Below are 15,283 nucleotides of genomic sequence, written 5' to 3'. Positions count from 1 at the left end.
AATATATGTAGATTTATGAGGCTTATTTTTATATTGATGGAAGTGTTACCATGGGAGAATGTTTCAGTTTTCCCTGTTAGCCTCGATGAGAACAAGAGTGCAATAAACAGAATGGTTGATATGGGAAAGGCTGGTGGCTAGAAGGCTAATGCCATCTCTGTCTTTAATTTAACATTATAGAGCAGCCTGTAAGAAGGGCTTTTCCTTCACTGTTACCTATTTTTACCTCAAGTACTTCTGCTACTCCCTTACAGTCAACTGAAACTGTTAAGAAATATCATAGAAAATCACAGAAAATCCTAATATGACTAGTACAGAATTCTTTTTTTTTTTTTTCTTTTTTTTTTTGCTTGAGACAGAGTCTCGTTCTGTAACCCAGGCTGGAGTGCAGTGGCATGATCTCAGCTCACTGCAACCTCCGCCTCCTGGGTTCAAGCGATTCTCCTGCCTCAGCCTCCTAACTGGGATTGCAGCCATGCACAACCACACCCAGCCTTTTTTTTTTTTTTTTTTTGATACAGAGTTTCACTCTTGTTGCCCAGGCTGGAGTACAATGCTGTGATCTCTGCTCACCGCGATCTCCGCCTCCTAGGTTCAAGCGATTTTCCTGCCTCAGCCTCCCCAGTAGCTGGGATTACAGGCATGCGGCACCACGCCCAGCTAATTTTTTGTACTTTTAGTAGAGATGGGGTTTCTCCATGTTGGTCAGGCTGGTCTCGAACTCCCAACCTCAGGTGATCCGCCTGCCCTCAGCCTCCCAAAGTGCTGGGATTACAGACGTGAGCCACCACGCCTGGCTGACTCCCGGCTAATTTTGGTATTTTTAGTAGGGACAGAGTTTCGCCATGTTGGCCAGGGTGGTCTTGAACTCCTAACCTCAAGTGATCCACCTGCCTCAGCCTCCCAAAGTGCTGGGATTACAGGCATGAGCCACCACGCCTGGCCCAGAATTCTTAATATAGAATTGACAGTGAATCTAGCACTACGTTATTCTTGGGACCTGCAGGAATAACTTCTATCTTCAATGAACTTAATCAGAATTTTTAGTCAGAACATCTAGAAGAAGCCATTTAAAATTCAGATATGTAAGTTTTTTATCAATGTGGAACAAAAATTATTTTATTAAATTTAGTGAGGAGTTTCTGACAGTTTTTTTGGTGTTCTAGACATGTAGAAATCTTTATCTGATCTGTCTTGAATTTACCCTGCTTTGATGTGCTAATAGAGGATATTATTGTAAATGTCAATTCACATAGTAAGAACAAGTGAACATCTTGCCATCAGGAGACACGAGTGATTTTTTTTTTTTTTTTTTTGAGACGGAGTCTCGCTGTCACCCAGGCTGGAGTGCAGTGGCGCGATCTCGGCTCACTGCAAGCTCTGCCTCCCGGGTTCACGCCATTCTCCTGCCTCAGCCTCCCGAGTAGCTGTGGGACTACAGGCGCCCGCCACCTTGCCCAGCTAATTTTTTGTATTTTTAGTAGAGACGGGGTTTCACCGTGTTAGCCAGGATGGTCTCGATCTCCTGACCTTGTGATCCGCCCGCCTCGGCCTCCCAAAGTGCTGGGATTACAGGCGTGAGCCACCGCGCCCGGTCACAAGTGATTTTTTTTTGTGTGCATTTACTAATTCATTGTCTTACCCAGACCCCTTCTTAACAAAGGTAAGCATTTGTGAAATGGTTGACTAAAGTAAAGATACAATATAGTCATGGGGAAAAGAAGCAAAAACTGGTTAATATGAGTTTCGGTACAAAATCACTGATCTTAACTTTAGTATCAGAATGTTTCAACCAGCTAAGTCCAGCATTTCCTCCTTCCCATTACCACCAATCAAGCCTAGTATGGCTGTGCTTGTTTTGCCTCTTCTAAGGTACATTCAGTAAAAAAGCATTGTAAGCTAGGACTCTGTTGGCTTTGGTTTCTTTTCTTTTTTCCCCTTTCTTTCTTTTTATAATCTTCTATTCCCTCCTCCTAGGGTCATCACACTGAAACGGTGTTCAACCGGGTTTTGCCAGGGCCTATTGCACCAGAGAGCAGCAAGAAGCGGGCCCGTAGGATGCGACCAGACCTTTCTAAGATGATGGCCCTCATGCAGGGTGGAAGCACTGGGTCTCTATCTCTGCATAACACGTTCCAACACAGCAGTAGTGGCCTACAGTCTGTGTCATCTTTGGGTCACAGCAGTGCCACTTCTGCATCTTTGCCTTTTATGCCATTTGTGATGGGTGGTGCACCATCATCCCCTCATGTAGACTCCAGCACCATGCTTCATCACCACCACCACCACCCCCACCCCCACCATCACCACCATCACCATCCAGGCTTGAGAGCCCCTGGCTACCCCTCTTCACCAGCGACTACCGCCTCTGGTACTACCTTGCGGTTGCCACCACTGCAACCTGAGGAGGATGACGATGAGGATGAAGAAGATGATGATGACTTATCTCAGGGCTATGATAGCTCAGAAAGGGACTTCTCACTCATTGATGATCCTATGATGCCAGCTAACTCAGACTCCAGTGAAGATGCTGATGACTGAAGCCCCAGCATGGGCCCCATTGCTTGGGCGGCTGCTGTATTTTCATTTACTCTGGCCCTTGGACTATGGAAACGTGGGAGGGGCAGGGGAGATGTGGGGAAGTCCAGGACTCCAGGAGGTGAAAAGGAAAAAAAAAAAAAAATGTACCTGATTGCTCCCAATTATGAGAGGATTGGGTGGGCAGGGGAACTCCTAAAATAATACATGACCACTTCCTCATTTCTGGGGAAGGAAAGGAGACTAGAGCAGCTGGTGCGCTCACCCCTCCCTAGTCACCTCCATTAACCACAGACTATGTAGCGCTGGCCCTAGCCTCTGGCAGAGCCTGTTCCTGGCCGAACTGTGGATACAGCTGGAGGGTCAGGAACTGTTACCTTCCTTCCCCTTGGCATTAATAAATTTAAGTTAATCCTTTTCCACTCTTCCTTTGTTCTATGTTTGCTCAAACCCAGTGTATTGATTTTGAGTTGTTAATGGTGGATAATTTCAGCACCACTTTCCTTAAGTTCAATACTATTTATACTAAATTGCCTTACAGCAGACAAGTCAACTGTACTCCTCTAAAGGGTATATATAAATGTAGACTGTCCAGCTGGCTAAAGGCAAGAGAATTATTTAAGGTAAATGGTAGGTAGGCAAACTTCTGGATTCAAACTCCAAGTTTTTAGAAGAGACAGGGAGCAAGAATGTCATCAGGAACCATTTATGTTTTGTTCCTAATTAACTGAAGTAACGGTTATTTGGGGGAAGCCATAGAATAGTGCCAGTTTTCATGAACTGCAGCAAGGGGACTGGCCAACTGGAAGGATGCTGCCGCTACTTGGGCTCAGGGGGTGGGGTTGTGGGAAGGAACTAAAAGTTTGTAGAGCCCCTCAAGTCATCTGTTTCCTCTGACTTACACCATCCCACTGCTCAGTTAAAGCTTGCGCATATTATTTTTCTCTCGAAAACTAGGTTCCTCCCCCAGCTTGGGTCGTAGTTTATCACGAGGCTGGGCTCCATTTCCCTGGTATGAGTTCTCTGTCCCCGCGGAGCGCTTGACCCAGCATCCTGGCACCGAGGATCTCTCCAGTCCTGGAGCAGTCAAGGGCTTTTGCATTCCCATCATTTCTAGGAGGGGCGCATGCCCAGTTACACTGTAGTAGTCCCACTTTTATCCCACGCTAGCTCCCGCTCTTTCCGCTCCCCCTTCCTTTGCAGATGGGGTGGAGCTATAACACCCGCGCGCGGCAGCTCTTGTGGGGCGGGGCAGGCACCGCCTCCTTCGCTTCGTCTAGGGACTGCCGCCTCGGCAAAAAGTCCGAGGTCCTGGAAACCGCCGCTGGGCTGAGAGTTAATAAGGGCGGAGGCAGACCGTCACGTGACGACGTCGATTCGCGTGCGGCAGTGGCGAAGTTGACAAACCCCGCGAAAATCGACTCTTTGCATCGCACATTTTGTTGATTTTCCCCCGTTTTTCTTTCTCTCTTTCCCCCGTCCATCCGAAAGAGGATTGGAAAAAAAACAAAACAAACAAACAAAAAAAACCCTAACGCTGTTGGGACCCGGAAGCGGAAAGGGCATCTTTGAGGTCGATACTTCCGGGTCATTGGGAGAGTGCGGGATTCCTGGGCCGAGAGCGGGTGGCTGAGCCGGGACCTCGCGTGATTCTCGGAACCCGAGGAGAAGCGGCGTCCGGGGCTATGGCTGTGACTCTGGACAAAGACGCTTATTATCGGCGAGTGAAGAGACTGTACAGCAATTGGCGGGTGAGGAAGATCCTGTAATTTTTCCTAGGGAGCCCCCTTAGCCATCCCATAATAACCCTGTTTCTCGGCGCCCTTTTTTCTCTTTCGGTCAGGAATTCCCGGGTTCTGTGCCTCACCCTTTTCGTTGCTCCCGAATCATTCACCGGAGGCGGCCACGAACGCTGCCCCTTAACAGGGAATCCCCTGCATTCACCCTGTCCTGCGGCCATCACCATCTTCCCCGCGTGCCAGCCTTGGTCATGCATAGCAGCACCTCTCGCAGTCTCTTCCCGCCCTAGAAGAGGCAACATCCTTCCCTCCTACTCCGTGGTCACGTCTTGCTGCCCTCTCCTGCCGTGTTCTCACGCACTCGCTCTGTCCCTCCAGAGCCACAGTATTCCACCCCTGGTCCCGCCAGGATTATAACCGTCTTCGTAAAGGAGAGATGGAAGGGCAAGGAGGATGTCAATCGGGCTCTTAGCGTTTATCGTTTGCGGGGCTTTTGCTGGAGTTAAAAAAAGAAATACTGCTCACGCGCAACCGCCTCATGTTCTAGGCCCTGCTGTGGGTTACAGAGAGGGACCTAACGCTGAAAGCCTGCAGACATTAGTAATACCAAAACAAAACAAAACGATGCCTAAAACCTTATTAGTTCCTTGGTAGCGTATCCGGGGCACGTGTTCATTAAAAGAGCTGTGGCAGTTCCCAGTTTTTTAAAGATTCGGCAGTTTTGCTGCTCTAAAAACGTCCACAGTTAAAACTTATTTTTATGATGTTAACTTACTAATTGAGCAAACATTTGGTTGCATTCTGTGATGCAGTCTGAGTTGGCTAGCTTAAGTCTTGCCCCTGAACCCTGTCATCAAGGGAAGATACAGCTAATAAAGATTTTTTTTTAACCTGAAAAACGTTTTGAGAAAAATGATCAGTTCTCATTTCAGCATTGTAAATTATCTTTCAAACTGATCATCTACTAAAACCAAGCCATTAAAATTGGTCGTTTCCTTGCCATTCATATTAAAGCTGTCTGTGCATGTTTCATCTTTTGAGGCTAAATACATTAGATAATTGAAAATAAAATTGATTCTCTTGCATTTTATGAAAAGCAAAAATAACAATGCTAGATGAATACTGAGCTTTTTTTTTTATTTTTTGATTAATTTCTACCAAATGATTTTTTGCAGCTTCTCTCAGTGTCATATTATTCAAACATAATCGATGTTAGAAAAACATTTTAAAACCTTGATACTTTCTAATGATCAGTAAGTACTAAAAATCCGAAGCCCTCTCTTCTACCCATAAACCCTGAAACTGTGAACCTTTGGTATGAAAATTGTTTCTAGTCCCAGTGATTCAGATTCATCAAATAATTTCATTCTCTCTATACCATTCATGAAAACTAATCTGTAGCTCTAACTTCCTCTACATGACAAATTAACTGTGGCCTGAAGACAGGTTGGCAAACCTAATAAAACTGATAGTCTTTAAATCCATGAAAGTTATTTCCCACCCACCATTTTTTTTTGTATCTCAAAAATCTTTAAAGTTTATCTTGGCCCTCTTACTACCTTAATGACATCATCTTGGGAGAATGTTAGATATTGATAAGACACTGATGGTGTGAAGTTATGAGCCAAATCTATGTAAAAATGTACCAGTTAACAAAACCTGTGGCTATTATGAAAAACTTACTTGAATAAGACTTTCTGCTTTTGTGTTAATGTGTCCAGAACCCACCTGTAGAAGTTCTTTGTGTATGCAGTCTTTTCAGCCTACAGTGCTTTCATTCTGATACACTTAATCAGAGATAGTAGTTTTCTGGGTTAAATCTAGTTGCTTATCCTCCTGGATATAGCAGAAAGATAGTGGGATATATAGGTGTGTTGTATAACTTTTCTCTTTTACACCTTTTCCTTTTTTTAATAAGAAAACTGGGATTGAAATAGAATAAGTTGAAGTTAATGGTAAAAATTCCAAACCTGGCTGGGCACCGTGACTCATGCCTGTACCCAGCACGTGAGGCCAGGAGTTGAAGACCAGCCTGGGCAAGATGATGAGACCCCCGTCTCTACAAAAAAAAAAAAAAAGGCAAATAAATTAGCCAGGCATGGTGGTGTGTGTCTATAGTCCTAGCTACTTGTGATGCTGAGGCAGAAGGATCCTTTGAGCCCAGGAATTTGAGGCTGCAGTGAGCTGTAATCGCATCACTGCACTCCAGCCTGGATGAGACCCCGTCTTTAAAAAGTAAATAAATAAATAAATCCCAAGCCTTTTGCTTTCAGCTTCCATCTTAAAAAAAAAAAAACTGTTATGACTAAAATTAACTAAAAAATGATTTGGGCTCCACACCCACTTTTAATTTTAAATACTCTTGATTATAAGCCCTTAAAAGCTGTAGTGGTTGAACCTGGTAGTTCCAGCAGTCCAAATACAAGTACACAGGGTTGTAGAGAACTGATAAGCTACTAAGCTTTTTCTTCCCTTTTTTAAAAATAAGAATAGGAATTAACCTTACCTATCTGCAAGTTAATTTTCAGTTAGGTACATATTTTGAGGCTATTGCAAATAAAATATTTTTTAATTATAATTTTCATAACATGTCCTAAAAACAATTGTAGTTATCATGTACTTTTAACTGAATAGAAATTTCAAAAATATTAAGCCTTGTATCTAAGTAAATCGTGTCATTTTAGAGATGGGAAAATGGAGTCAGTCAAAAATAAACAGGAGACCTTAGAACGTACTACTGTTTTATGACTTCTGGAGGTTTGAGTCTAGATCCAGTCTTGCCTCTTATGTTTTAAGTGAGAGCTGCTAAGAGCAGAAAGGATTTGCAGCACCTTCTCTGTATTATTAGAATATCGCAGGTGGTAGTGGTGGTTCGTGGAAATGGGCTGCATGCTTCTTTGTCCTCTTATGCCTACTAGATCCTTCTTCAGGGATTGCCAGCCTTTTCATGATTACGATTATTTTTAACCAAGTAATATGATTAGTGCTGCTCATTGGGAGAAACAAAAGAGGTTATCTACCATCCCAGGGTTCCAGCTGCCTTGAGGGCTGAGTGGTACAATATCCAGGCATATCTGTATATCATTTGAGACCTACCTGTTGGGACATTCTGATATGAGTGGACCTTGACTTCATCTGCCTTTTATCTTGAAGAATTCCATAAAATGTCAAAAATATTTGTTTTCAGAAGGAATACTCACATTCATGTGAGCATACACCAACTGTCAGGATTGGGGTAGTGGAAGACTGACCCCAAAGAAATTTTATGCCTTTGAAGAAACTAATGAATTAAAGTGTCAGTGCTTCTCTTGAGTGGAGCTTTCTGGCTCTTTGCAGATTTTTATGGTGGCTTAGTTTCTTGTTCTGGGTTGTTCTATTAAGATTCAACAGCTATGTTCTGTGGCTCAGGAAGGATTTTAAAAAATACATAGTAGCTTATGCCTGTATAATCCCAGCTACTCCAGAGGCTGAGGTGGAAGGATTGCTTGAGTCCAGGAGTTCAAGACCAGCCTGGGCAACATAGTGAGAGAGAGCCCATTTCTTTAAAAAAAAAAAAAAAAAAAAAAATTCAGTCTTCCATCAGTATCTGTCAGGGATTGGTTCCAGGACATACCTAGATACCTAAATCAAAGGATGCTCAAGTCTCTGATAACAAAATGGCATCATATTTGCATAGCCTATGTGTATCCTCCCATTATTTTTTATTTCTAGATTACTTACAATACCGAATATAGTGTAAGTGCATGTAAATAATAGTTATACTTATTTTTTAGGGGGTAATGACATAGAAAAATGTTTGGCCATTTTAATTTTCAGTACACAGTTGAATCCACAGATAAGGAGAGCCAGCTGTATAGGCATTTCCTGTTATTTCAGTCAGGCAGTGGATTACTTCCACTCACTCAGCTCTTAATAGCTCCTTTATCTCTGGAGTGGGATAGAGAAAGGTTTTTTTGTTTGTTTGTTTGTTTTTTGAGTTTCACTCTGTGGCTGAGGCTGGATTGCAATGGCACAATCACTGCTCACTGCAGCCTCAACCAACCCAGCCTCAGGTGATCTTCCCACCTCAGCCTCCTAAGTAGCTAGGACCACAGGTGCATGCCACAACACTTGACCAATTATTATTATTATTATTATTATTATTATTATTATTATTTATTTTATTGTATTTTTTGTGGAGACAGGGTTCCACCGTGTTGTCCCAGGCTGGTCTCAAACTCATGGGCTCAAGCGATCCGCCCACCTCGGCATCCCAAAGTGCTGAGATTGCAGGTGTAAGTCACTGCACCTGGCCAAGAAACTTTTTAATAATGCTGAGTAAGGAGGGTTAGATGGAAATAAATGCCCAGATGGATTGAGATTTTTTTTAAATATTGCTTACTCAGCTTTTATAGTCTAGTTCTCTACTTTTTTTTTTTTTTCTTTTTTTGAGACAGTCTGAGTGTGCCACCCAGGCTGGAATGCAGTGAAGCATTCTCAGCTCACTGCAACCTCTGCCTCCCGGGGTCAAGCAATTCTCGTGTCTCAGCCTCCTGAGTAGTTGAGATTACAGGTGTGTGCCACCATGCTCAGCTAATTGTTGTATTTTTCGTAGAGATGGGGTTTCACCATATTGGCCAGGCTGGTCTCTAACTCCTGGCCTCAAGCAATCCACCCACCCCAGCCTCCCAAAGTGCTGGGATTACAGGTATGAGCCATCACACCCAGCCCTAGATCTCTACTTTTTATATTTACTTTTCATCCCTATTAACAACTACAGTGCCTGGCATATAGAAGTCACTCAGTCAACAGTGGTAACTGATTATATGGGTATTTAGCTACAACCAGACTGCAAAAATACTTTCTTTTTTTAAGGCAGTATCAGTTTGGTTCAAAGGAAGATAGTTGTTCTGCTGCTGCACTATTTCTCCAACTTTTATCATCCAGATACCACCTTCACAATTTTTGCAGATTCTTTGCCACCTGTTTTATATTTTATTTAACTCTCACTTTCAAAATTATTTTAATCAGTAATAGATATAGTTTTTTAAAAATCATAGTTCTAATAAAAGCCTTAAAACAAAAAGTCACCTATCCCAGAGGCAACCACTTTGAGTTTTTTGTTTCTTTCATATTTCTAAATAATATCTATATATACTGCTATTTCTTGATTTGTGAATTTTTAACGGTTATTAACTTATGGTAGATCTGAATTTAACTTCTTTGTGTCATCACACTCATTCCAACTTCCCTACCACCTGATACCTTAACATTTTTCTCCTGACACATTGATATGAAAAATTTTAAAGACAGAAAAGTTGAAAGAATTTTAAGTAAACCCTATATACCCACCACCCCACACAGTTAACATTTTGTTATACTTGCTTTATCACACATCCATCCTTCTTCATAACTTTTCCCCACAATTTTTAGTAAAATAAGTAGTTACTATTTACATTGTTTATGTTCATATAGATGTTTTCACTGCTGGGTGAAGTAATAAAGTATGATTAACTTTCCTTTTTTTCTACAGTTTTTTATTTTTCCTGGCATTAATGATTTCCTCAATTTTTCTCCTTTAAAAAAAGTCTCCCTAGCCTTAATTTTTCCAATAAGTCTATTATAATGTTACCAATCTTTTATTCTAAATTTCTCACACTCATAGAATTTTCTTCTGTTTCTTAAGAGCAACCTCACTCCCCACTTCCACCCCCCACGTTATCCTGTTACCAGTCTTTTAGTCTAAATTTCTCACACTCAGAATTTTATTCGGTTGCTTAAAAGCAACCTCACTCCCCACTTCCACCCCCCACATTATCCTGCTCCATCTGTATAGGTTACTCTTTAGGCCTGTTGAACCTCGGGACTTTGCAATATTGGGTCCCCTATATCCAAGAGCCTCTGCTTTGTTTTTTCTTTAGCACATTTTCTCTAAGAACTTCGTAAGAAAAGATGGGCCAGGCGCAGTGGTTCATTCACGCCTGTAATATCAGCATTTTGGGAGGCCGAGGTGGGCACATCACTTAAGGCCAGGAGCTCAAGACTACCCTGGCCGACATGGCGAAACCCCATCTCTACTAAAAATACAGAAATTAACCGGGCATGGTGCCACATTCCTGTAATGCCAGCTACTTAGGAGGCTGAGGCACGAGAATCGCTTGAACCCAGGAGGCAGAGGCCACAGTGAGCTGAGATCGTGCCATTGCACTCCAACCTGGGCAACAGAGTGAGACTGTGTCTCAAAAAAAGAATAAATAAAAAGCTCACCACTAGCTCCACTGTAACCCCATGCAAAAAAAAAAAAAAAAAAAAAAGGATGCATAGAATATAAATGTCTTCAGCCCTTGCATGTCTTAAAGTGTTAGTTTGCCCTCACTTTTGGTTAATAATATAGTTAACCAAACTCAACTCTATTGGCTTTGTTAATGCAGTAGGTATAAAATTCTGTGTTGAAAATCATTTTCTGCTCAGAATTTTGAAGCCATTATTTGGTGTCAAAGCCTTCAGGGTTACTTTTGAGAAGGCTGATATGATTCTATTTCCAGTATACATACATAGCCTGTTCTCTCTGAAATTTAGAATCATCCCTTCTGTTTTGAAATTGCACAGCAATGTGCTTTGATATGTCTCTTTGGGGAAATCCTTTTAGTCTCAAGCTCACATTCTTCAGTCCTAGGATAGTGCATTATTTGATCATTTTGGTCCCTGCATTTCCTTAGTGATGTCTTTTGTTTCTGAAATTCCTATTCAGTAAGGTTTAGACCTCTTTGGTTAAATCTGTTCATTGTTTATCTTTTTTTTTTTTTTTCTTTTTCTTTCTTTGAGACAGTCTCACTGTCGCCCAGGCTGGAGTGCAGTGATGCAATCTCGGCTTACTGCAACCTCCCAGGTTCAAGAGATTCTCCTGCCTCAGCCTCCTGAGTAGCTGGGATTACAGGTGCCTACTACCATGCCTGGCTAATCCAGGTCTTCAGATGGCTAGTTTATCTTGCTACTGAAATACGTATTCTAGTGCTTTTACTTAGCCAACCATCATAAATTCACTGCACACACAAGTGCTTTATTTATACTTCTTATTTCTTTACATAGAATATTAAAAGACAAATGCAAGGGTTTGAGATTTTATAATGGTAATCATTTTTACTTCATCAAGGACTTTTAAGTGAAACTGGCCTTTATTCCTGAGTGTGTAGTAATGGAGAAGTAGTTTGGCGCCACTACCTTGACTCATACAAAGGGACTAGCAGTTTTAACTGCCATTACTATTTCACTATTGGTGAGAACTAATGATAAAACTTTTTACCAACCTGAAGGAAAACATTTCTTACTGAAAATCAATGAGAAAAGGCATATAATTTCTGTGTAGTGACTTGTTTGCATAATATGTTTTGTTGTGGTAGAGAAATACAACAGAACACTCAGTTGCTATCATATATCCTTATTAACAAGCAGAAGCCTTAAAAATGTGGAAGAGTCTTATGTATGCATTTATCTTGACTTTATAGGGGAAGTCAGAATTATAGCTCAGAATGACCAGTGTTTTGGCTTTATAGAGCTATTGAAGAGTATCTGATGGTTGGAGAACTCACACATCTTGATTTCAAAACTTACTACAACGCTATAGTAATCAAAACATCATGGTACTGGCCTAAGGATAGGCATATAGAAGAGTGGAATAAACGTGAAAATTCAGAAATAAATCCTCACATTTATGGTCATTTAATTTTTGACAGGGATGTCAAGATAATTCAATGAGAAATGAATAGTCTTTTCAACAAATGGTGTTGTAATAACTAGATATTCAATGTAAAAGAATGAAGTTGGGTTAGTCCTTAGACCATACAAAAAAATTAATTGAAAATGAATCATAGACCTGTGACAGCTAAAGCTATGAAACCCTTGTAGAAGAAGTATAAAGTAAATCTGAGTGACCTTGAATTAGGCAGAACCTTCTTAGATATGACACCAAAAGCACAAGAAAATAGATAGGCTAGGCACAGTGGCTCACATCTGTGATCCTAGCATTTTGGGAGGCCAAGGCAGGCAGATCACTTGAGGTCAGGAGTTCAAGACCAGCCTGGCCAACATGGCAAAACATAGTCTCTGCTAAAAATACAAAAATTAGCCAGGCATGGGGCAGTTGCCTGGAGTCCCAACTACTTGGGATGCTGAAGCACGAGAATTGCTTGAACCCAGGAGACGGAGGTTGCAGTGAGCCGAGATCGTGCCACTGCACTCCAGCCTGGGGGATAGAGTGAGACTCTGTCTCCAAAATAAAAAAGAAAATAGATAAATTGTACCACTTCAAAATTAGAAACTTTGGTGCTTCAAAGGACACTATCAAGAAAGTGAAAATAAAATGCACAGAATGGGAGAAAATGTCTGCAGATCCTGATAAGGGACTTGTGTCTAGAATATAAAAACTCTTACAGCTCAATAATAAAGCAACAACTCAGCTACAAAATGGCAGAGGATCTGAACAGGCATTTCTCCAAGAGGCATACAGTTGTCAGTAAACATATGAAATGATGCTCAGCATCATTAGCCATCAGAGAAATGAAATCAAAACTACAGTGAGGGCCAGGCGTGGTGGCTCATGCCTGTAATCCCAGCACTTCAGGAGGCCAAGTGGGGGCGGATCACTTGAGGTCAGGAGTTCAAGACCAGCCTGGCGAACATGGTGAAACCTCATCTCTACTAAGAAATATAAAAATTAGCTGGGCGTGGTGGTGCATACCTGAAGTCCCGCTACTTGGGAGGCTGAGGCACAAGAATCGCTTGAACCTGGGAGGCGGAGGTTGCAGTGAGCCAAGTTTGCACCACTGCACTCCAGCCTGGGTGATAGAGCGAGACTCTGTCTCAAAAGAAAAAAAAAGCAGGATACTAATTTACACTCATTATATGGCTGTCATCAAAACGACATAAAAACTGTTGGTTAACGTGGAAAAATTGGAACCTTGATACATTCTTAGGAATGTGAAATAGTGACTAGTGCAGTCATGGTGACAAACAGTCTGATGATTCCTCGAAAAGTTACCATATGACCCAGCAGTTCATCTCCTAGGTATATATATACCCAAGAGAAATGTCCATACAAAACATATTCAAATGTTCATGGCAACATTTTTTACAATAGCCAGAAAGTGAAAACCCAAGTGTCCTGCAACTGATGAATGGATAGATAAAATGTGGTATATCTACACAATGAAATATTCAGCAGTAAAAGGGAATGAAGTATTGATATGTGTCACAACACAGATGAACCTTGAAAACAAGTGAAAGAAGCCAGACACAAAGGCCACATTTTATTTGATTCCATGTATATGAATTGTCCAGAATAGACAAATTCATAGAGACATGTTAATGGTTTGTCTAGGGCTGAGATGGAGATAGGGGAGTTGCGGAATGATTGTACTCAAGGACACAGAGTTTGTTTTTGGAGAGATTAAAATGTTCCAAAATTGTGACGGTTGCATAATTCTGCTAAAAATCATTACATTGTATACTTTTGAATTTTATGTGAATTCTGTCTCAATAAAGCTTTTTTAAAAAATAAAGAACTCCCGTCTCTCCATCAGCCAGGAAGGACATTGGTATTGAGGTTGACAAAACCTACAAGGACAAAAACTACCATGGCTTCCAGTGCTTTCATGAAACCTCAGATATGTGGCCTTCTGGCCAGGCATCTGTGATTTCATGTTGTTGAAGTGTTCATTTTGCCCTGGGGTTACATCTCTCTATTAAAATTTCTGTGGCTGAACCAAAAAAGAAGGCATATGTAGATTTCTGCATAAATTATGACTCCTTGAAAGATTCTGAGATGAAGGTGGCTTATCTTTGAGAGTGCAAGATGATTTTGGAATATAAAAAATTAGTTTGGGCCAGGCATGGTGGCTTATGCCTGTAATTCCAGCACTTTGGGAGACCGAAGCAGGTGGATCACCTGAAGTTAGGAGTTCGAGACCAGCCTGGCCCACATAGTGAAACCCTGTCTCTACCGAAAATAAAAAAATTAGCCAGGTGTGGTGGTGGGCACCTGTAATCCTAGCTACTGGGGAGGCTGAGGCAGGAGAATTGCTTGAACCCAGGAGGCGGAGGTTGCAGTGAGCCGAGATTGCACCATTGCATTCCAGCCTGGGCAACAAGAGTGAAATTCCATCTCAAAAATAAGTAATAAAATTTTAAAAAATAAAATATTTCTTTGAATTACACAGGACGTTTGTCACTGATCTGTGTTCCTGAACTATGAAACATAGATCTGGGGGCTAAGGAAAAATTTATCTTGATATTTATCAACAATTAGCAAGTACTGTGAAAACAAAAAATAGAATAGCTGTAAGACTGCCAAACAGGTATGTACCTTAAACTTGAAATTTCTATCAGGAAAAAATTATGCCTGTCCTAGGTAAATATTGAAGGCTGTATTCCTGTTTTGCTAGTGTGAAAAATTAAGTGATGATTACCCACTCTTTTCAGAAAGGAGAAGATGAGTATGCCAACGTTGATGCCATTGTTGTATCAGTGGGTGTTGATGAAGAAATTGTTTATGCCAAATCAACTGCCTTACAGGTGAGAGATTTACAGCAATTTTTAGCCCTTAGAGTTGTTGGATTATCTACTGCACTATTCAGTATGGTAGCCACATTAAAACTTAAATTCCTGGCTGGCTGCGGTGGCTCATGCCTGTAATCCCAGCACTTTGGGAGGCCGAGGCAGGTGGATTGCTTGAGCCCAGGAGTTCAAGACCAGCCTGGACAACATGGGAAAACCCTGTCTTTACAAGAAATACAAAAAAATTAAGCAGGTGTGGGGGTGTGCGCCTGTAGTCCCAGCTACTCAGGAGGCTGAGATGGGAGGATGGCATGAGCCCAGGAGGTAGAGGTTGCTGTAAGCCAAGATTGCACCATTGCACTCCAGCCTGGGCAACACAGTGAGACCCTGTCTCTTACTTTAAAAAATTTCAATTTCTCAGTCCCATCAGCTGTGTTTCTGGTACTCGGCAGTGGCTACCATATTGGACAGAGCAG

The 15,283-nt window shown here is 41.6% G+C and overlaps 2 protein-coding genes across 21 annotated transcripts in view; both read left to right on the top strand.

The window, feature by feature from the left end:
- Positions 1-2,955, top strand: part of CHD8 (chromodomain helicase DNA binding protein 8) — a 71,171-nt gene extending 68,216 nt beyond the window's left edge. For all 20 annotated transcript variants that reach the window (XM_055097257.2, XM_055097252.2, XM_055097258.2 and 17 more), the window contains one exon: positions 1,978-2,955. In XM_055097257.2, coding sequence (XP_054953232.1) covers positions 1,978-2,541 — 564 coding nt within the window. In that variant the 3' untranslated portion in view covers positions 2,542-2,955. The remainder of the gene's footprint in view (positions 1-1,977) is intronic.
- A 279-nt stretch (positions 2,956-3,234) lies between these two features.
- The window catches only part of SUPT16H (SPT16 homolog, facilitates chromatin remodeling subunit), a 33,401-nt gene continuing 21,352 nt past the window's right edge, over positions 3,235-15,283 (top strand). Inside the window, exons 1-2 of the mRNA XM_003804746.6 lie at positions 3,235-4,289; positions 14,733-14,825. Of these exons, the coding sequence (XP_003804794.1) occupies positions 4,224-4,289; positions 14,733-14,825 (159 nt within the window). The 5' untranslated portion in view covers positions 3,235-4,223. The remainder of the gene's footprint in view (positions 4,290-14,732; positions 14,826-15,283) is intronic.

This window comes from Pan paniscus, chromosome 15 (assembly GCF_029289425.2).
Source record: "Pan paniscus chromosome 15, NHGRI_mPanPan1-v2.0_pri, whole genome shotgun sequence".
NCBI classification, from domain to species: domain Eukaryota; kingdom Metazoa; phylum Chordata; class Mammalia; order Primates; family Hominidae; genus Pan; species Pan paniscus.
The sequence above is the reverse complement of the archived record's forward strand: the minus strand, read 5'-3'. Positions and strand labels throughout refer to the sequence as shown.